The 22,675-nt window shown below is 41.7% G+C and overlaps 2 protein-coding genes across 2 annotated transcripts; both read right to left on the minus strand.

Moving 5' to 3' along the window:
* Positions 1-329: 329 nt before the first annotated feature.
* T265_03786 (hypothetical protein) lies at positions 330-1,280 on the minus strand (the record flags this gene model as incomplete). The annotated part of the gene is made up of 1 exon (XM_009168357.1): positions 330-1,280. The coding sequence occupies one exon, from the start codon at positions 1,278-1,280 to the stop codon at positions 330-332; it is 951 nt and encodes a 316-aa protein (XP_009166621.1).
* A 2,303-nt stretch (positions 1,281-3,583) lies between these two features.
* Positions 3,584-18,886, minus strand: T265_03787 (hypothetical protein; the record flags this gene model as incomplete). Its single annotated transcript, XM_009168358.1, has 6 exons — positions 3,584-4,399; positions 7,036-7,245; positions 9,505-9,708; positions 12,682-12,870; positions 13,406-14,005; positions 18,520-18,886. 6 exons carry the CDS (start codon positions 18,820-18,822, stop codon positions 3,584-3,586), a joined length of 2,322 nt encoding a protein of 773 aa, XP_009166622.1.
* Positions 18,887-22,675: the final 3,789 nt, after the last annotated feature.

Here is a 22,675-nt window from a genome sequence, read left to right on the forward strand (position 1 = left end):
CCACCTGGGAATAGGAGACTCAGTGTGAACCTTTCATCACTTCCTTACTATGGGAGTGAAGGAACCTAGTTAGAACATGGTGGGACCACCAGACGGCAGTGAATAGACCATGATAAGCCTCAAGGCAGCAGAGGAAAGCAAGTCCCAGCGAAGTGGAGACGTACACCAAAATAATGCTATTGTTTTCATCCTACTCACTGTGAACGAAGTTTGGAAGCAGAGGTTTGGGCTCGAGGAAATTCCAAAATGTCAGGGAATGTTAACAACCCAAGACAGAACTGTCTTCATTAAAGGGATTTCGACAAGAGCGTTTCCGCGAAGAGCGTTGTCTAAGGTTCGATTGTAGAGGAATGTTCTTCAAAGACCGGCTTTTTCCATTTGCATTGCAGAAACAGAAACTTTGTTGATTCCCACATAAAGTTTCGGACACTTTTTATGGTAGCGACCATGACAAGGGGTAGAGTACAAGTACCAATCATAATGAGTACCAGGCCGAGATCATGCAGAAGCGATCCAGGAATGTAGTTGGAGAGATTAAGAGTTGCGAGTAGATAGACAAACTCATCAACTGAATGCGAGCAAAGTAGTGTGATAGCCATAAACACCGTGGTATAGGTAAACTTTCGTAGACTGCGACTTACACATTCTGTCTCAACCACCGGGGCACCAATTCGGGTAGGACGTGCATAGTATAAAATAACGGCATGCGAAACAGGTATGAATGTGACGGGCAATAGGTAATTCATAAGAAACCAGATGATTTCACTGGCCTGGTTGAATTCCATTATCGAGCCATTTTTGGGAAGGTCAAATAGGCACTCTCCATCCACATATTTCCGAAGGAAAAAGTTTGGAATGAACAGGAAAACTGTTGAGATGCTCAAGTATAAACAAACACCGATTTTTAAGGAAAATTTGTGAAGCTTGTATTTCACTGGGCATAGTACAGCAAGCAGACGATCGAGTGATATGCACACATTGTTTTGCACGCCCAGAATATAGCCAGGCCAGAAGAGGTTAACGTCTGCCCAAATATAGCACAGGATTTCATCGGCGATGGGAGATCCTGTCTTGATTTGGCTGCCAACCATCTGATATAGGAGCATAATAAAACAGGAATAGCCATCGAATATACACTGACTTCGCAGTAGAATCCTTGTAAACTCTGAACCGATTCTCACAAACCACAAGGCAGATAGGGTTGCAAGGTTGGTAACGGTCCCTATACCCCCAAGTATCCCAAGTGCTATTCGGAAATCTTGAACTCCAGTTGACAACATTTCGGTCCAAAGCACCGTCTTTTCATGCCTACCTTAAATAAAATAATGAGAATTTCCGCCTCAAGTCAGCAGTAGACATTAGCTTCTACTGATTGGTTGGTAAAGGAAGGTAATTGTATTTCGTTCATTGGCTTCGTGATTCCGAAAAAATGTCGGATATTTTTATGGGCCATAATCGCTATTAGTAGATGTGTTTTTGGATGGACAACGCCTGTCATGAACAATTATCTACCAGTCTAGTGACATCAAAGAGCGCACATAAAAAATGTCTCATTTTAAAGCACTATTCTCCTTTGTACATATGAGCAGCACGGAAATAAGGTGTGAAAGGTTGGATGTATCCATTTCGTGCGGTTTCTTTAGTTGCCACGCATTTAACAAACACAAATTGGGTCAAGCATACTGCGAATAAGTCAGCCCATGGATTCAAATCAACCAGAGTGAATGTAACGTGACCGTCAAACAAGTTCGGGGATGAAGAAATGGTGTGAAGCAAGTAATCAATAAATCATCAACAAACTCCAGTGTCAACAATCAATTAAATCGAAATAGAACAAAAAATATCGGACCAACGTCAACTGAATAAACGGCTTGAAGAGCTAGAAGCTGTCCAGAAATCGATAATAGCCGCATTCGCTCAGTTGTCTGCCTGGTAACCTGAAACTCAACAGTAACAGGATTTTCCGCTCGTTCTAAGTAAAATTCATCCTAGCTGCTGGTGAAGCGTTGGACGACATGAGGATTCAAGAACGACTATAACTGTTCCACATTCCCGGATGAGTTAGGCTGCATAATTTGTTCACTTTTGGCCAGTCAACAAATAGGCTATAATTTTATGGACACTGGGCTTCAGTTTCCTTTGGAATTGCATCTATTTTTAAAGTGGTATTCTCAGATAGACTCGAAGTTTGGGTGAAATTAATTGAAAACGTCCGAGTGGTATTCTATGTCGATTTCTGTGAAAAAATGTGAGTGAAATGTACACAGTTTTGTGTCTGACATACAGACATTGTGAGTGGCGGGGTTATTGGGCGTCTTTTATCAAGGAAATAGTAGAAAACGATTCCCGCCCGACCTATGTTTCCTTCCTGTGGCTTTTTGTGCTTCTTTTTGGAGCTCTGAAGTGTATTAGTAGCCGGTAACTTGGAGAACTTGGGCAAAATACAGAAATGTGGTTGTCAAATGGAGGTAAATGGATAGTATTCTGATAATGTCCACTCTTATTACGGTACCAAATAATCCCGAATTCCTAATGATTAATAGCCCCATTTTTATCCCAAGGTTGATCAGGGGTTCAACATCAAAGAACCAAATTGTAGATAAAGTTGTGCTTTTATCGAATAACTTGTGACTTCAAGCTGCACTTTCACGTAAAGAAAACACAAAGCATATTCCGAAGTAGAATGCTATTTCACGATTTCACACTGAAATCTCCACTGGGTGCTTCTCAACACAACGCTTTCTTGCAATAAGCAGTGTTGTTCGTTAAGCTGCTCTTTATTCCCGGGATCTGAGAACTGATATTATTTATAATGTATTTCCTCACCCCCTCGTTTTTTTTGACAAGCTAAAATCAAGAAAATATTTTACCTTTTTTAGTCTCATGAGGCAGGCAAAGCGAGTGAGTTTATGTCCACCTAATGTTCCGTCTGAACCAGCGGCATGTTTAGTTCAACTATTTTCTGCCATTTTATATTGCTCTGTTGGTTGCTCGGTCCCTGCAGTATCACCGATGAAGTCCCGCAATTAATTACTGCATCTTTTTACTCTGGGACCTAAGCTTTGTTTCCGTGGACTTCATGATTGGGATTCGTTAGTGACGGATGGTGTGACTGGAGCATGTCAAAAGCAACTGAGTACAAGAGCAGTGGACTTAGCCTGCCTTACAGTAATGGGTGCGACTGTCGTTAGGAATGGAAAATATCTTGGGTACTGGATATCCAATATCAAAGAACTTTTTTTATCTCTGATAAACTCAAGTTTAAGTAGAAGAGTAGTTATTAGCTTGTTTACCCCTAAATGGACAGATATATATGCACCCAAAATTTTTCGGCTAAGACGTAAAAGCTTCAGCATCTCCCTGCTGTTTCAGAATGACATACTGTTTGATTAATAGTCCAAAGGTGATTTGAATGAAGGGTTTGACTCCCTGATCACGAAGATTCTCTATTTTGCTTCCTTCGAGGACGGTGGAACTTATAATTAAACTACCGTCTGATCCCTCATCTCACTGGAGATTAGAAACTCAAGGGTAACTCCCACACAGCTCGTTCCTTGGAAACATCAAACTACATGAAATTTGTTTACTTCTTCAGTAGACGACGTTTTCTGCAATAAAGTAAAAGTACACCCAGGGTTAGAATACACAGAAGAACCAGTATACCCGAGAGTGATATGGTGGCTGTTCCATAGTCAACAACATAGGGAGGTGTAGGCATGGGAGGAGTAAAACGCGGAAGCCAGGTTAGTTGGATTGGGTACAACCTTTTCCAATAGGCATAATGGTATGCCTTGTAATTTTGACGTAGATCAAATCCTGCTCCAAGTCCCAGCTGCTCCAGTTGGGGTTGATGACTTCGTGATTGGATATAACCGCTGGTCAGGTTTAACCACAGATAGGTACGATTGTCCCGTCGATATGTATCCCACGTCAGGTTACGCACCGGCATAGGAGTGGCATTGCCACTTTTTACAAAGTTCGATATAAAATACAACATATAGTCTGTGATGTTTCGGTCCAAAGAGATGTACTGAAAATCTGGAGGCTCAAGGTTCAAATTTTCTCGCCACTCCTGCTGGAACACATCCGGTTGTTGCAAGCGAGTTAGACGTGGGATTCCGAAAATGTATTGCAGTTGCGATGACCCATAGGCACCAAGTAACCGTGCCCAAGGATCCGCCGGGGACCGATAGGCAAATACGTACATCTGTGTCAAGTTTTGTCTCGGAAAATTTGAAGGAGTACCATTTGAAAGGTATCGCAGAGTCTGAATGAGACCACTCCCAAGGAGTCTATCAGTCCAGGCCTGGAGGTACATAGACCATCGCTTGTAGGAATCTGAGCTGTTCGACCAGTCCGTGTACTCGAACAAAAGTGTTTTCGTCATGGCAATTGGATCCTTTAAAATAAACAGCGGAGAAATTAGGATGGCTTGCAACGTAACTACAGACGTAGTCAAAGCAAGCAGATGAAGAGCATACATCAGTGAAGTTCTCTAAGCAAAAGATTTACTTCGTCTTTTGTGTAAGATTTTGCAGGAGGCCGCCCAGTAAAGTCGTATGTTAACTAAGGGAACTTCTATAACCATTCACAACATTGAATTCGATCCTGCTTGTTCAATTAAATCTTTACCTATACCTTTGCTTATCTCAGTCTATCCTGAAGGCTATTTGCTAGACTATGCCCATAATTTAGTTCAAACTAATTCCTGATAAAAATGAACCTGTTTTGGTGATTGTTCAGGCCAATTATGCTCGGTTACTTGTCGCACGTATGGAATCGTATATATATTCAGGGCTGTCGCCGCGTAGATAATCCTGACCGCATGTCGCATGTTCCTCTATTAACTCTACATCTAATACCTCCTCACCGAGTCTAAAACAGTGGCGCGTGACATGAGTGCGAGGTATTTATGTAGTGTTTTGTCTTGCTTACTCGTCTGCTGAAGTCTTGTAGCTTCCTTTGTAGCCTTGCATATTTGTATAATCAGTCTTACAGTGATTCCAGTGCGTATCGAATAAAAAAACGTATGCGGGTACCGACCTTTAATTTTATATATATATATATATATATATATATACCGAGGCGGTTTCCCAACTAGTTGCTGGGAAAACAAGTACCATATACCGGTATCCACAAGTTTTGGTTCTCACATGCTGCAAACACATACTTTGGAAGACGCATTTACCACAACAGCATTCGTTGTTTGTCTGCTCTACACACCACAACACGACGTGAATTCTGTTAACAGAAGTGTTAGGGAGAAGAAATAATCATAAATTCAGTGAACCATAGGACGACATGATAATTATGGGGTTCCTCCCGCTCTTGCGTACAGAGAACAGGCTAGCTCATCTCCGTTTTGTAACTTTAAGGCTAGTCCTCTTAGCAATTTTATTCAAGCCGAATGTGAAAGAAATTTACTCTAGATAATTTCGCGACCGGATATGCTTCGTTATTTGATCGAAACAACGATCACAAAGCGAATGAATTATCAAACATACTGCTTGTTGAATCTACTAGAACGTTGGAGCACGTAGATGCATGTATAAATACAAAACCATATAGTGGCCTATACTAACCTCTTCCTAGTCTGAACTGGAAGTTTTAAAGAAGATTAAAGGAACAGCTACCCGGTTTAGTCTGTGGAAGTGAAAATTGTATGCTTCCTCTAAATCCCTATCAATATAAATCCAGCAAAATTGCCTGTCGAATACAATCCATACGAAAATCTCGTATTTAATACGTACTATCTTATGTTTCCGGGAGACCGCTTGCCGGTCAGTACGTGTCGATCGACACAATGCATACAGATATTGAGTTTCGACCTGATTCATAAGATTGGTAAAACTCACAGCTCATCGGCAAACTAGTGTAGAAACAATGTCCAACACACCGGGTGTTCAAAAGTAATCAGGCGTTTCCTGTCTGTTGCAAAACCGCCCAAGCAGTGGTGTCGGGACTGTGTGAGGGGTCTTTGGGAGAAGTTTCAACAAAAGCCGCGATTAGACGCACCATGAGAGCCACATACCTGGGCGCAGTCGAAAAAGTAATTTATTCCATGGGGAAGAGTTAGGAGGTGTCATACAACTCATCCTCCCCAATCACAAATTAACTGATATGCGTATCTTCCCAATTTTTAAGGAATTTCATAAACACAGAAATGGAGTAGTGGGGTTGAGAGTTCAATGTTAGGACTTAAATTAACAAAAGTTTTTGATTATTTATTGGCGATTCTGTCACTCCCTTGGTTGGGCAGTCCGTGTCAATTTAGCTGCCTCGGGTATTTTCCGGTACACTGCTAAATTTCAAACCAAGGTAAGTTGATAATTGCCGGACTATCTAACAGAGAGAAAGTGTTGTATAAAATACAATGCAATATCAACTGCCCATTAGGTGGACTTCTGATGAACCTAACCTGAGTTTGTGGTTAGTCTATTTTTGTGGATGACCACTCAAGGCTTATTTAAACCTACATTTATTAGGAACCCTATGGAAGTATCATCCATTGAGTTTAAGTGTTGTTTCGGTCCTTTATTGAAAAAAATGTGATTTCCACGTTTACATTGCTTGCTGCGAGCGGAAACAGTATTTTCGTATATTTAGGGTCTTTTTCCTGGATACGAATTACGTATGAACTAAAACATCACAAAACTTAAATCTTGTGGAAAAGCGAAGCCCATGGTCACTGACGAAGTACAATTAAACAAACAGAGAGGCCAAAAAACACAAAGTAGTTACTTTTACCAAGTGGATGAATGTCAACAGTTTACTTGTTCGGTTCTTCACCGTTCAAAGAGCACAAAAAGGTCACTGATTCTCTTTGTATCCAAAGCAATCATAGGTATATTCTGTAGCCGTACGACGCAACAGAGTGATTTCAACATTAGTTTCAAGGTTAAACGTTTGGGCATCTGTTAGGAAAATTATAGCGGAACTCCTGATCACTCACTCATACAAGTTAAATACCGTAGTTATTTAATTCTCTGCCACCATTTCAGGGTTGGCTATATCGGCAATGAACTCTATACGTACCTTTGCAAAATCATGACGAACCATTTGGGTAAACCCTCCAGAAATGGCGTCTTCCGAAAAGCCCGCGAAGTCTGCCTTAGGAATCGGAATCATATTTGGGCGCTGTTTGAAGACGTGTTGAAGTTCCTCGTTTATCTTTGAATCTTGAAGGCGAAATAAGGATGCCAGCGCGTGAACAGCCGAATCATCGGCCGTCAAACCACCAATGACCTATAGTTGGATAAGAATTGAGAAAAAAGTTAGATTTTAGGGTAGATATCATAACGCGTGAGGTCATTACCTAATTGATGAGTTTCAGACAGTTCACTGAACAAAAAATACTCACAGGGAAAGTGCCTATCCATTTTGACCACGAGTCATCCTTCTTGAGGAGAGGGTATTTCAGTTGACCGTACAAGGGTGTATAGATACGCACAACTCCATACGGTATTGTACTCAGGACTGAAGCTGCTGGATTATCAATCCAATCTGTTTTTATGTGGATCCTGCTGGATTATTAATTCAGTCTGTTTTTATGAGGATCCTCCTGGAAAAAACATTCGTGAATAACAAATTCCATGGTATTACAACTATATATATGGCATTGTGCCAAACCTAGTCATATTTCCCCAAGACTGGATGCTAGGGTATCTCGCACTTACGGTCACACATCTCCTTTGTGGCCCAGCCTGCATTTTTATTTGATCGTAAATATTTTGGTAAACATAGAGCAAGTTCATGATTTCGGCGTCCCTTCCATTTTTTCTAAGAGGCCATTGAAAAAATCAACCGCAGACACCGTTCAAAGTGAAACGAAGCACTTGTCCGTCCTTGGTCGCTTACACAGGATCATTGAAAGCCGCTGTTGAAACTCAATAGTCAAAAGCCTCTTAAGACTTTGGTGGATAGCTGTGACCTGTGACACATTCATTCTGCTGATTTGCCTTGACCACAGACGGTCACCCGCTCACCCAACCATTGAATATCAGACGGTATATGCGGACACTTAAACACTGTGACCCTTGTCCAGGGCAAGTTTCGTGTTTGTGGTATATGGTGCCTGCCAGTTTGATTGATTTATATGTGAATATTGGTGATGAACAACCTTAGCGTGCTTCGGCTCATGAGCCTTCTTTTTGTTTTCCCTCCACATATATTGTAGTGAGCCGTGACCGTTGGAGAATCACTGTCCGTTAGTGCATTTATGGCATGCATATTGCAGTCTGCGTTGGGAGTTTCGAAAAGGCTATCAACCATACACAAAGTGTCGGAGGACTTCAGTGTTGTTTTAGCTAAATGTGGACATTCTTGCGGAAGAAGCCTACAGGCAAATCGCTGCACTTATTCCAAAACAGTCGATTATCTACTGAGCGCGTAGTGTTTTCCAACCAGCTACAGGAAGTTGAACCATGTGATGGCTGGAACGGAAGGAGAAGTGGGCAGGTGGGTATGCACCATGGCTAAAAGACTGTTTACCGCTGCTGCAACATCCATCTTCTCATTTAACCATCTGGTTACAGTTTCTATGAACTATAAAACAAGCAAAGCTAAGTTCGCTTGTAATCCTGTTTCCCTGAACTATGACACATATACACGGAAAGTGGAGCGTGACCGACAATAAGATGTCAACCCACACATGCTTAGGGACTTTTATCTAAGTATGAACTCTCGTAGATACCGTTTTGAATTTCCTCGCCCAACAATATTGACACTCGTCTCTTATACCCAAACGTTTTTGTTCGGTTCGCCAGGGTGTCGAATTGCAGAAGGAACAATGGGGTTATATTACGGTCTAGCCCGTGGTTGAGCCATTGTTGAGAAGTTCATGAAATAGAAATGTTTGAATCTTCAGAAAGAAGGCCTACTCAAAGATTGTACATTGCTGAGTAAATTTCATCATTTTTTAATTTCCCCTTTTTCTGAATGTATTTATTGAGCAATTTGTAGGTGGTCCAAATGGCGCAATAAGTAGGTATGTTTACTCCCATCTTTCACATGCTCCAAGTAAGTTCGATAATGAATAATTATGATCAGTATCGAAATTGTTTTGCCACTTTGTTTTGCAATCAAAGTTTTTGGCAAATCGCTATGATGTGGTATACAATACTCCTAAAAAGCGTAAATAAAATCCAGTTTATAAGAAATGTTATTTGCTGTTAGCTAATCGAATTCGCCTGAATCCAATGCTCAACAGATGGGGAAATGTCCAACTGGAATAATGGATCTAACCAAGTAGGACACCTTCTCCCATTGACTTAATAATCTGAAATGCTAATTCCAGAAATTCGAACTTTTTATATCCTTTGTGGGAAGAGCATTTCAGGCACCCACACTTGCGAATGGAGAACAATTTAATGAAGTTTCAATCAATATCGGTCCGGTGTTGTACTAATCGTTGTTGCATAGACTGGAATCCACCCTCTTACTAATTTAATTGTATTCCATCCCAAACCAGACAGTTACCAAACCCTAAATTGTAGCTATACTCACCGGGATTGCAGCAAACTTTCCTAGCTTCCATAATGTCGAAGGTTCATTTTGAATAAAATCTCCATCCACTGTCGGACTCCAGGGTCTAGTCAGCCAGTTTGGACGATGAATGCGCGTCTCGGCAGCAGCAGTGGCTATTTCCACGTCCGAGCGGCTTCGTAGGCATGCCATCATGTTGTCCGCTTTTGATAAGTCGCATCCAACCTTTGAACAGGTAAAGCGGGAGGAAAAAATGATTGCAGAGGAGAATAAGGCTAATTTATTTGGGATTTCTCTTTATCCGAACAGGTCGAATTGATGACCATGACACTAGTGCGTAGAGGTTACGAGAATAGGATTGTCGCTTTGGCGCGACGCAATCTGATTATTGGCGTACTTAACAAATTCCGAGCATTATTAAGTGCGTAGCTTATGAAATATGGTGCATGAGACAAAGGCTTATTTATAATCCTTTTTAATGGATTTTACAATCAGGTCGTTACGCGTCAAATACAGCCTTATTCGGGTTCGCCACTGTTTCACCTGGTTGGTGGGTTCCTGACATGTGCCGCTGCGACCAATGTGTATTTGCCCTATGCGAGTGTGCGTGTTATTGTGGGCTTTGCTCGCACAATAAGCCCTCTAAAACCAATTGAGTGAACACTGAAGTGGTATGATGGAAACCTAATGCGAACAACGTCCACTGTACTGTAGGTTATCTGTAAATCAATCATAGATTTTCGGTAGGAATTTTTAGGTCCCCTACACAACGTTAGACTCGCGGCTGTCGGAGCTTGAATGAATCGTGTCAATAACCTAAGCTTGGATAATTCAATGAGAGCGGACGAACCGAAACGATTCGGCAGGGTGATGCAAATAAATAAGTACTCTAAACACTCAGTAACTAACAGATAGTGAACACGCTATCCGAGACGGTGAGAGAGATGACAACGTAGTGATGACCGTGGGAGTGCACCATAGAGATAGCACTACCGATGCCATCTGGAAGATCCGCAAGGCACTGTTTTATCCGATATTCTTCCTATTGTCATGGAGAAGCCTTCTTAATCAGGCGCGAACCTCGAACTGACGACTCTAACCTCGCATGCACCCACCAACTAGCTTAAACAGCTGATGAGTGATAGCCATGAAAATCTTGGCTTTAGTTAGCTGCTGGCTTGATCCAGCAATAAATTTACCGTTGAGGAGTAATCGGACTGTTTCACCTGATCTTCAGATTGCAAAACCCTATGCTGCACATTTTCGAAGCGTAAGAACTTTTCTCTTGATTTTATTTCCAAATCTAGGTTTACGGCCTCTGGAATGCATAAGTAACAGTAAGATCGAGGACAGATTCGACAGTGGGAGAGGAAAAGTCATGGAGACCTCGGTATACTGTGAGAAGATTATTGACAGCCCTTTCTAAACCCAAAACAACGGACTGAAGACCACCAGAGAGTATTGTTAAACCAAGTGGGAGTCTTTCTTCACCAAGCACGATCGGGATATCGACCGGGTCCAGGGGACCTTAAATATTAAGGGATTTTGCTACCACTGGCCGGTAGTATTCAAGGTGCTGCTAGTGAACTTGTAGGTGTGATCAGTGTACTCTCTAACGTTATGAGGCTAGCGTGCCAGTCTCAAGCCGCGAGGTTGAGTCTGTAGCACTGACAGCGTCAGTAGCCAGGTCCGTATCACAACCGGTTTGGGTGGGTTTCCCGAGTGTGTTGATTTATCTTAGTTACCGGGGGCATGCTTTTGTTCTCACACAACTTAGGGGATGAACTACACAGAGTCTTTGGACAACACAGTTGCAAACCCAACTAACCCAGCAGTCTGATGGCATGCAAAGAGAGAAAAGTGCACAGGTGTGTCAGATAGTGGAGAGCTGCTTTAGACTCACACATCCTGACCTGAGTTCAGAGGATCGAACGCAATACCCAGGTAGACTGCGACGGACAATTAAATTGTTAGTAAAAATTTTGCACCCAGAAGCTAAGACAGTGGTTCTGTATACTAAATCCCCATTACTACTTCCGCTCACACCAACCGGTTTCTCTGATCCTGCTTTTGGAATACCATTGAATCACTTCTGAAAATTTACAGCTTCGACAGGCGCATATGTTTTCGGATCTTTTTGACTTAGTTTTCTCTCTCAGCATACACACAGACTGCCCTCAAGTTGGCACGTAACGAACCAAACTTATTTATGCCGTGTTAGAACGGATACACTCCCTTTGTATCGGGGAGCGACGGTCAATGTTCTGGGATTCACCGCACGAAAGCTTACAAACTACTGACCTAAGTCGTAACTTTAACCCAGTTACAGCTGACATCTGATGACGCATCTTCTTGTTTGCCAACTAGTTATCTGTTGATTATTTACACAGACTGTTTCTTGTTTTTTTTTGTTGGGAATTTTCCCAAAAATTATACTGGCCCCAGACTATGGTTTAGATCAGTGCTAGTCTTCCAGGGAAATCAACAATCTGGAAAACTGCCTTGCCGTCGGCACCTTATGGCGACGTGCAACGAGGTAGATCTCGCAACACTAACCGGAAAAATGAACCGTAGTGTACAGAGCCGAGCTGTTTCAAGAGTTAGATTCCTTGTGTTAATTTGTCCTATCAAATTGGTACATAAAAGAACGATAAATGAACCATGTCTTCAACAAAAATCTACAGTTTTTGCCTGGTTCTGACAACTTTCTGGCACGTCTCTTAGAGAAGCTGGATTGGTTTACACCCATCTTTACAATGACAAGCTATACCACTACTCTTCCAAAGTAGTAAATGAAAGTAATTTTTACTTTAATGTACACTTTGATCCGAGAAACTGGATTGGACGGTAGCACCATTTTCGGCATTCATTCCACTGAAATGATCGTTGCCGGGTAGCTTTTTAACAATGGTTGTAGAAGGTCCGCAGACAACCTCATAAATTAAAGTTTACGAGAGTGAAGGTATTTCCAACTCTTTTAGAAAGAGACCTGCCGAAGTCAGCTGCGCACTCAGTGTCACAATTAGGATCAACAGATATCATTTTCGCTTCACAGAGTGATATAGCATCTTTTGATTTCATTACTTCTGTCAAATCTGGCACCCGGATCATTGATTGCTTTTGTGAAGTTTATATAAAGAAATTGAAATAAAGGAAACAGTTCACTCGCTCCTAAACTGACTGATTTTCATGACCTACTTGTCTGGCTAGTTCTTTTGCATAAATCACAGACTCCTCTGAATGTCGCGTAAAACCTCCTTCCATTTGGTCAGAGCCCGATAGTAGTATTGCACGGTTGAACAAGGGTGGTTTCCGAAGACCGGAATACCTAGAGAGTAAATGCACCGATAAATCAGCAGCAGCGGAGCCATGGCCAACTACTGTTATCTGGAAAAAAGTGAAAAAAGTCAGCAAATAAGCGCTTAATAATTAATCAGAGGAGAAACTGTTAGACACCAAGCAGTGTTACGTACAACCGAATGCGGTACTTCTGAACCGACGCCAAGCACTTGATGTCTTTGGGTGCCAAAGCAGTAATGACAACAAACTCTGTAGGGTCAAACTCGATCTAAAAATTTCCACGTCACCACAAGATCAGAAGTTACGAGCAAATGTTCCAGAAGCTAGTCAGTCATGTATCTTGGGCGATACTGACCCTCCTTGTAATACTTCCACAAACAAGAAAGCTCCTTCCCTTTGAGAAAAAAATTGCAACCTATTGAATTCATGCTAGTAATCTTGAATAATGGAAGTTTTATTCTGCAGTCACGAAAATCATGAGAAGGCTGCATGGTTCAGGTTTATGAGTTTCCCATTTAATTGGTTCCTGTTACACAGCCAAAAAAGTTTCCACGGAGTCGCGTTTGCCAACAAGTTAATGTCAAACTAAAGCAACACAGAGTACAAGATTTATAAAATTCACCTGATTTGGATCACCAAAGAATTTGCGCGCGTTTTCCTTGATGAATTCCAATGCTCTCACTTGATCCCATAATCCGTAATTGCCGAAGGCTGAATTGTCCGTTTCGGGTAGTTGTGCTTGCCTCATATATTTGCTCTCCGTTGCCAAATAACCGAACGGACCAAGTCGGTAATTTACGATTATCACTACCATTCCTAGCTGTGCCAGAATGTGACCAGGATAGCGGTTTGCTGTCCCAGTTAAATGATTCATTCCATCAAAGAATACAAGAATAGGCAATTTTCGTGCTTGTCCTGGAAGTAGCCCACCACCGGTTGAATCAGTTTCATTGAGCGCATAAATGTTAAGGTAGAGACAATCTTCGCTAGTATTGGTTTGTAATTTCTCCGGCTGTCGGAAGTTTATTCGTTTGTCCCATTCATGGGGTGAAGTAGCCCAGGTACTGAATTGAGCTCCAGGACTTGCTACGGGTTGTGCACACGACGCACGAAAATAAGTGGCGTCGTATTTCTCCTGCGATCTTACTGGAGGCACAGGACGCCGGAAACGCAGGCTGTTTGCACGTGTAGGTGGACGTGCGTACGGCACACCTCGCCAGATCTGAAAATCCGCAGAGAAAAGATAGCGTCTACAAGTGATATTAGATAACGTGAGTTCAGTGTGTGAAAACCACCACCATTTTGAACGGGTTGCTTCATTAAATAGATTGCTTCGTTAAATTTCTTCTTCTTAAGCAATGCTGAAGTAATATTCTGCATCTGTATGCTTTTATTCTACAACAAGGCATTCCCACGAAGACTGGCTTTATGAAGCCGAGAAAAGTGTCCTCATTTGTAGACACAAAATACCCTGAAATACTTTTCAGCCTTCCAAAGGTACGACTCGGCAAATCAAAGCAACTTTATGAGTGGTTTGCTTTGCCAAGACAAGCCAAAATGCATTATGTGCGGATTGAGTTATCAGGTAGGTACAACCAAGTTTCGTCACTTACTGTTCAGTTAACACGCCTAAACCCGAAACCGTGCGACCGCTGACCTCACCAGTGTGTACGGCGCAATTCAGTTAAAGCGTCGAATATTTAGGGTATCTCTCCACTTTTAATGGTAAGACAACTAACTTTATCTTTTCCTGATCCTCGAGGGGAATCTAAAAGTTGTCAGTCCGTTAGATCAGAGTTCTTGAAGTTGGTATCAAATTATAAGTTGTCTGTACTGTAACAGCAGTTCACGACACTTTTCTTTCTTCTTGGGGTCAGTGAACTGAATGCTACAAGATTCGGCTGGTTTATCATGTTCCAGTTTGACGCAATCAAGTTCAGGGTCACGCAACCACCGACTTTACTTCTGCATATAGCACAAGTGATGGGATCGAGGTTCCGTCCTGCAAGCAAGGTCACTCTAGGCTGTAAAAAAGAGCGATCTTGAACAGCTGCTTCATCCTTATTGGAAACTAGCAGCAGCGCGCATCTTTACCCAACCCACCACCATGAGGCCATTAGTTGCAGAGTAAACCGTTTGTATTATCAATAGGGATTTTGTCCTGCCAGTGAAGCCGATCTATGTTGAAAATCCGAGAAGCACTGTACAGCAGTTTCATCATTTTTCTGAAGGGTCAACAATACGCACCTCGGGAAACTCAGAGTTTTTGGCCCGCAAACCTCCGGCCACTGGTTGGACACTACCGTTTCCCTACAACTAGCTGATCGGCAACGCGATCTGCTCGCAGTTATTCCTTGGGATTATGTCTGAGTTTAGCGCCTTTCGGAATTGCGAGCGCGTGACTTGATAATTACCAGATATTCGATGTGAATCGTAGAAATTTCAGAAAAGTTATTCAATTCTCAAATTTGACGCAGTCTTTTTCATTCACTAGCTTAATATGATGNTAGCTGATCGGCGATCTGCTCGCAGTTATTCCTTGGGATTATGTCTGAGTTTAGCGCCTTTCGGAATTGCGAGCGCGTGACTTGATAATTACCAGATATTCGATGTGAATCGTAGAAATTTCAGAAAAGTTATTCAATTCTCAAATTTGACGCAGTCTTTTTCATTCACTAGCTTAATATGATGACATATGATGAGTCAAACTCAAAAACGTTCATAAATATTTATTGTGAAGTGAATATCTAAAATCATCCGGGCTCTGTTTTGAGTGCAGTAATCTTGACCCATCAATAGCACAAAGAGATGCACAGATATACACGATTTCGATAAACAATGCACCTAGGGTTTGTCTATAGTAAATCTTTGGCCGTCAAGTAATGTTTATTTTGTAGCCTTGTCTTTATGACTTTGCAGTCGGACGCTTCTGAATTTTCCGACTTGCTGTAGGTTGAAAGGGTCAATATACGAACGATTTGTTTAAACGTAACACACCAAATGCTCATATGATATTTTTCACCGACTTTTTCCTTTCACCTTTTTCTTCGGTGACAAAGTCCGTATTCCAAATGTAAGCTAACGATGAGTTTGATGTGAGTGGTGGTTTTCAGTAGCGTTATGCGTAAATTTATTACCAAAGTCTGAGTTAAAGCTTTTTATTTTGGACGGATCAGCGAAAGTGAGATCAACGTCTGAAAGTTGGTCAATCAAAACACCAGTCAGCTATTGTAGTCCACTCATTTGTGACGATTCACAAAAAAAGACTGTACAACTTTCAGAGTTTTCCAATGGTTATATTCCCGCACGATTGACACCAAATAATTGTACATAATAGCGATATTTTGAGATGTAATAAAAATGGGCACAGCCCCCTTTTTATGGTGAAACCGTTTGGAATACCCACAAAACATTGACAAGCATGTGTCAGAAGCACCGATCATATCACCCTGAAATTTGTCACAACAAGAGGCTAACCAGCGTCCCCAAGGTTTTGTCAACTTTGGTATTTGCTTAATTGGTAGACTATCTGCGTAACATGGGAGGTGTTTTTCAGTCAGACGATGAGAAATTCGGGCTTGATGGTCCAATTCAGCTAGACCCATGGTTCTGAAGACAATTTTTTAGCTATGCGCCGCTGCGTTAAGAGTCCGTCCCCAGCTAGACGCTTGCTAGGTAGTATTCATTTCACACCATCGGAATAACCTTCCTCTCATTTCTACATGGATGCCCTGCTTCATCAACTGCAAACAAAACACAGCGAATCAGTACGTCTTTCATATTGGAACTCATAGCTGGTATAAATTATCTATCACGTCAGGATTTTGACTCTAGTCATTTGATGCGACTACTTACCGCGAGATGACTAGTCCAAGGAGGCATTAAGGAATACGAACGAACTTCAGAATCCTAACAAAAAACTGATTATATAATCTTAGACTAAAGTTTTTCAAACTGCATAGCATTTTTATGTTGTCCTTAGCTAAGATGAAGTACATTACACCCAAACAGGTTTCTCCATTTTGGGGTGTAGGTTACCTGATAGCGATGTGGTCAGCTTTCACACATCTGTAAGATTGCTAGCCTCATGGAAAGCAGATACTCCTAAAATAAGATTAAAATTGCCCGATCTCAGATTTTTCAGTGTTACTGGGGCCAATGCACTCCCGAAACAGCTTTAACGAAAAGTGCGGCCTGCCAAACACGGAATAAAAAACATGCTTCATGGACTCAATTCTGGGCCACAAGTATGAGATGTTTGATTGTTTTGTAGGCTCAACTAATAAACGTGATGGCAATTGGCAAGTTAATTTTCGCGTATACACCAATCAAAGCCATCGAACTACCAATTCTTGTCCTTAGAGAAACTATCGCTTTACGGTGCGACAACTTCCGATCAGCACCATTCACGATAATGCTATCTCGGTAAGTTCAGGATAATCTTTCTTCGGAAATCAAGTGCACTTTCACTCTCACTTTCGAGCAAGACCTGGCGAATACTACGTCTCGGACCAAACGAAAGCAGTTCCTTTTCACAAAAGTAAGGCTTCGAGTGAACGAAGCAACAAGGGAGGACCTACCAGCTAGCCCCATAGCAGGTAGATTTGGTATGATCAGAATCCAAATTTGCGTCACTGGCAGATTTTGTAGTTGACAGAAACAAAAAGCATGCACTTTGTCAAACGAGCTCGTATGAACGTATGGTGAAAAGTGAGGATATGTCGGCATCTGACACAGCTCAAGCCAACTGTGATATAAATCCTTCACTTGTCTGTCCATCATTTATCACCCGTGCATTACACATTACTCAGCGCGAAACGAGTCAGATACATTCCCATTCAAAGATGGTTGCCGTTGCTCCCTATTTGCGGTATATCGTTGAAACCTCAATTGTTCGTTTCTTCCACCGCACTCCAGACAATCTGGAAGACGTTTGCAGCAACTGCATTAATAGCTTGTGCTTCTAAAGAGAGTGCGCTTTCATGAGGAAAGCACCCCACTCTCATTAAATTCAGTAGCGTGTATCCCTAAACCAGATCTCTTTCTAAATTAGATTGTATGTTATTGCAAACGGTCAATGGGCAACGGTCAAATGGTCAATGGGGATTCAAAAAATCAATGCAATTAAGGTTAGGTGGCATATTAAGGGCAGGCATGTGACGATTATGGCAAAAGTTGTCATTTAATGTGTTAATTGGCAATGAACTTGATTGGCTTAATAATGCTTTCACTTTTCCCGCGCACTGAGTTCGAAATTACATTTAAAATGTCATGAATGACTGAAAACTGCTGTCCCTTACTATTCGTCCAATTTTTCTCCTGTTGCTGAATGCTAGGATACCATATTTGCAGCCTCTGGGAGCAAATGTAACAATGCAACTCCAGCGGTTTGAACGAGTGCTAAAAGTATGATGCGATACTTCTTGTAATCCAATTTGGGTTTCTTTCGCTCATTAGGATGAGCTTCAATTAGGATGGGCATCAAAACTCCCCAAGGAAAATGGTGAAAACATAAAAAATACAGAAGTTAAGAAGGGGAATAAAAACAACGTGATATAGATGATCCCACACTAAAAATCACTCTTAACTCCTGGTATATTTTACTGTGTTTGTATAGAACCTATTTATGGATGGATATGGAGGCAAGATATATTGTTTTTGATTTCCGGTTGTCGAATTTACCGGTGATGTATTTGTTTAGCTCGAATAGGTGAAGAATTCTTCGCGGTAACTCACTTCCAAATATCTGCTCCCGTGATCGTGGTACCCATAAGGGTCGTCCAACAGAATAGCATACCCATACATTATTCCATAGTCCGTATAGACTGGTCTTGCATTACGGCAACAGTCCGGACGGAACGAGGCAGCACAGCCCGGGATCGGATCACAAACCGGACCGGTTTTCGCCACTGTATTAAAACAACAATCATCGCGGTGGCATCCAGTGGGCAACAGACAGTGGTCGTATTGAGCATACACCATTCCGAAGCAAAATAAAACGTGAAAAACACACCGAACAAATTCTGTACAGATAAGCATTTTTCAGTCTGAAACATTTGTCTCTTAAAATCCCATCAGACGTTGCACCAATATTGTTTTTCAATATGAAAATGACTGAGTGCAATGAGAACTGTATCCGCAGTTGGTTATGTTGCGCAGAAACGGCCGGGGTACAGTACAGAACTGAAACAACACATGCGCCGAGTTTACGTGTGTGCTAAATGTGACTCGACGATGAGCTACATCGATTAGGTAAATATAGATAAAACCGTTTGGCGCGCACACCTTCGTGGGCCTGTGCGAATCTTTATGCAAATGCAATGGGTAACCAAGGTGACCATCTGCGATTCGATCTATATGACTCACAATGCCACATTGGGTTAGATGTACGCTCTCTGTGACGTAAGTTGTGCGCAGACTGGCAGGACCACAGTAAATAGACCGGGAAGAACTGTGCGGATCTGTCATTTCCATTAGGATTCAGCAGAAGTGCATATCTCATGTCCGCCAAGCAGTTCCCCAATATGTCGGTTTTCAGCAGTGGTATTGGTTACTCCATTTTAAGCCGCCGTTAAGCGTCTGCCAATATACTGCTCCCTTCAACTAAGATTTCGAAGAAGTGGACCGATTTCAGTGCATTAATGAGTGATGGTGGTATTATCTAAGGATTATGATTTTTTATACAGGTAGTGGTGACAGACCTACGTATAGGATGATGAGATCATTTTGTGCACAAATGATCAGCGTCACGCTAAAGAAGACAAAACACAAGCCAAATTCTCAGAAGTATGTCACCAAAGATCGCAATCGATAGCAATGTGCGTAGCTACAAGAGAGCAATTAAATCAAAGTGAAGAATCCCACACAGTTCAAAACAGACCGAGCTTCACTTGATCGTGAAATAAACTAATAAAGTCAGTCGAATAGTTTGGGTCCCTCGAATGTTTGATTCAAACACAGATGGTTGGGAGCATAGTAGACTCATCTATGAAGCTCGTCGTCAAGATGGGCAACTAACATCAAAAGCATTCCCCCATGATCTCGGAGGATTCAACCTGGAATTCAGCACAATTGAGAGGCTACTCTTGAACCAATGATAGATGAGGCTTGACACGTCATGATGATGCGAAGCACCGTTCCAACGAAGACCAAGATGCCAATTTTGAGAAACAGGCTTTCTTGCTTTCCGCTAATAATCACACATCAAAGCGTGTCGCAGAGACAACATGGTTCCCAAAACATGTGCTTCTGCATGTCCCAAATCAAGCTTTTACTTTGGAAGACACTATCTGGGGGAAACAACTGAAGTGAGTCTTCTTCAATCGACCCAAAAATAATGGTACCGAAAATTGCCACTGAGTTTGGTAATTCAATTGATATATTTTTTGAAGAAGCTGCAGTGAGCCGCCAAGTATTGTTACGATGGCTCTTTTGAGGACCACTTCCTACTATGCAGAGTTTTGGGATGGCTTTTATTATATTCTTTTTGTTGACTGAGTACTTCTTACAAGAGACCAGCTCTTCAAAAAGTAGCATTTTGCTTTCCTTTTCCCTCTCAAACAACTGCTACGGTGCGGTTTTCCTCAACAAAAACGGAAAGTTGGCTGGCCTATTTACTAAACAAGTGAGCAAAACTCATATCTTTGAAAAATTGGAACCCTGGCCCGTCGGCAGCTGCCGACTAGCAATGTAGGACCAACATTACTGCGTTCTGAACACCTGGTAAGTGGGATATACTGTCACAAGCTTCACTAGTGAGTGCTGACCGATAAGAGAACTGCGCATAATCACCATATACTTAAGCGCGACAACCCATGAGGCTGATATCGCTTTTGTCCAAAAGCACCGTTTGGAGTTTGAATCGTCGCAAACACAAGAATACAGGCCCCAATACAGGCGAAAGTCTATGTGTGAATCAGAGTACGGGTGTTTGTGTCTCACTGTGACGGTAGCCCTTAGCCGGTCTAGTCAAATATTCTGCATAATGCTACTCCGAATGATAAATTCTTCCACCAGTGTAGACACTGATGGAAAAAGTCTGCATTCCTTGGCGGTGATGTTGTTTAGGGTATAAAGGATTTGCACTCAGTCTAAATGCACAATCTGACTAAACAATTTAGTTTTTGGTCCCGTAGGTATTCCAAACAAAGTAATCTAGCTTCCTCAAGGAAAACTAATTACAAGGTGGCTGGAAAGTCCTTGACAACCAACAACCGACTTTGTACTTCTTAGGGCTCATTAGGCGGGCTCAGTCTCCCGGTAGCCATGTTCCACTTAAACCCAAATTGCTACTATCCCGCTATGCGACCAAAAATGGTATACGAAGTCTATGAGATTGCTTTTGTCTACCCAAACGAAATAGTCACATGTACCCTTGTTTAAAGCCTCTGTAACGCTTTCTACACCTTTATCATCCTATTTCACACTTTATGACTGTATTTTCCAGTACAGATGCAATCACAACCATAGGTATGAAAGCCTTGTGCCTGGACTCTCGCTTACATTCACACATAACTCAAAAGTTATCAGGAATATTATATACATGTATATTATATAACTAGAGTAAAGGCGATAGCAGACGTGTCGTTGAGTGTGTTACACGTATTAATATTGGTATTCACAGTATTATTCCTTCACAGCAAAAGTGAATGTAATCAATGATTGTTTAATAATAATTCATTAAAGGAACTTTGTTTCCAATATCCAATGTACATTCAATGTTGATATGTTTATAGCAGGACCTCCCTCCATTTTGTGTGTGGATCATCAATAGACCTCAAAAGTTTCAGTTCGAATTCAGATATCCATTAGACAGCCAATGGGACAGACACCTCACTTAGGACCAAGCAGACTATTACGCTTCAGAATTACATTTTTTTCAACTCAAATCCTGAAGAGGGTTGGGGGTAATCGTTAAGAGGAAACCATGATTTTTGAGGTGACATTAACTGGCAATGAGACCTCCGTAAATAGAAAATAGGCTCGGCACCCAAGTCAATTCAGATGTATATTCCTTAATTCTGGACCGACTTCTTGTTAACGTGCTTTGTGAACGCAAATCAATGAACACTTGTACTTTGCATCAAAGTAGACTGTGCAAATCTCTGATCCCGCATTGACCGTGCTTTACCAACCAGCCTGTCCTGTACGCCTTGAGACGTAACGCGCCGCTGGTTACATCTAATCACTCCGACCTCAGAGTTTTAGTCCAACGTAAACACTGCGGTTGAGACCAAGGGATCTGTTTTGAAGGCCAGAACTCAAACATACAATGTTGCAGATTGTAACATAATACTGTATGGGATTACGTCGTTTGTTGGAGGCCATGTACGTGCACATTGGTCGTTTCATTTTATTTGGGTCTAATAAATTCAGCCAAATCACTCAGAAGGCTCGTTGTGTCTGGACTATACAAAAATTCCATTATTCCAAGTTCGTTTATTGGAGCTAAACTCCGATGGCCCACTTTTTCTTGCGCACCAGCGGAATGAATAGCATGTGGTAAAAGGCCTTTTAGTTCGGAAGAGACCCACTGCAGCCAACACGGATCTCAGCAAACGCAAAACTTTTGACAAAAGAAGACAATACGGATCGTCCGGACGGTCTTGTGGTTCAAATGTTTAAGCAGGAACATTAAATCGGGAGAAAGCCTATCTGAAGCTGAAAAAAATCTGCTCAAACAAAACCAACGGGTATAAAAGGTTGTTCCAGTTAATTTTTAAATTCTGTGCTTTCGAAATCTCTGTTGCGATGAGTCTGTTGTTCAGTTGTGTCTGACGTGGAATGCTGTCATTATTTCCCATATACCAAGGTGCTTTCACTTGGTTATCCAGAAAAATTCCATCACATTTCGTTTGCCTCAACTCTAATAAAAGTGTCGTTTAACCTTGCT

This window comes from Opisthorchis viverrini (genome assembly GCF_000715545.1).
Source record: "Opisthorchis viverrini unplaced genomic scaffold opera_v5_56, whole genome shotgun sequence".
In the NCBI taxonomy this organism is placed as follows: domain Eukaryota; kingdom Metazoa; phylum Platyhelminthes; class Trematoda; order Opisthorchiida; family Opisthorchiidae; genus Opisthorchis; species Opisthorchis viverrini.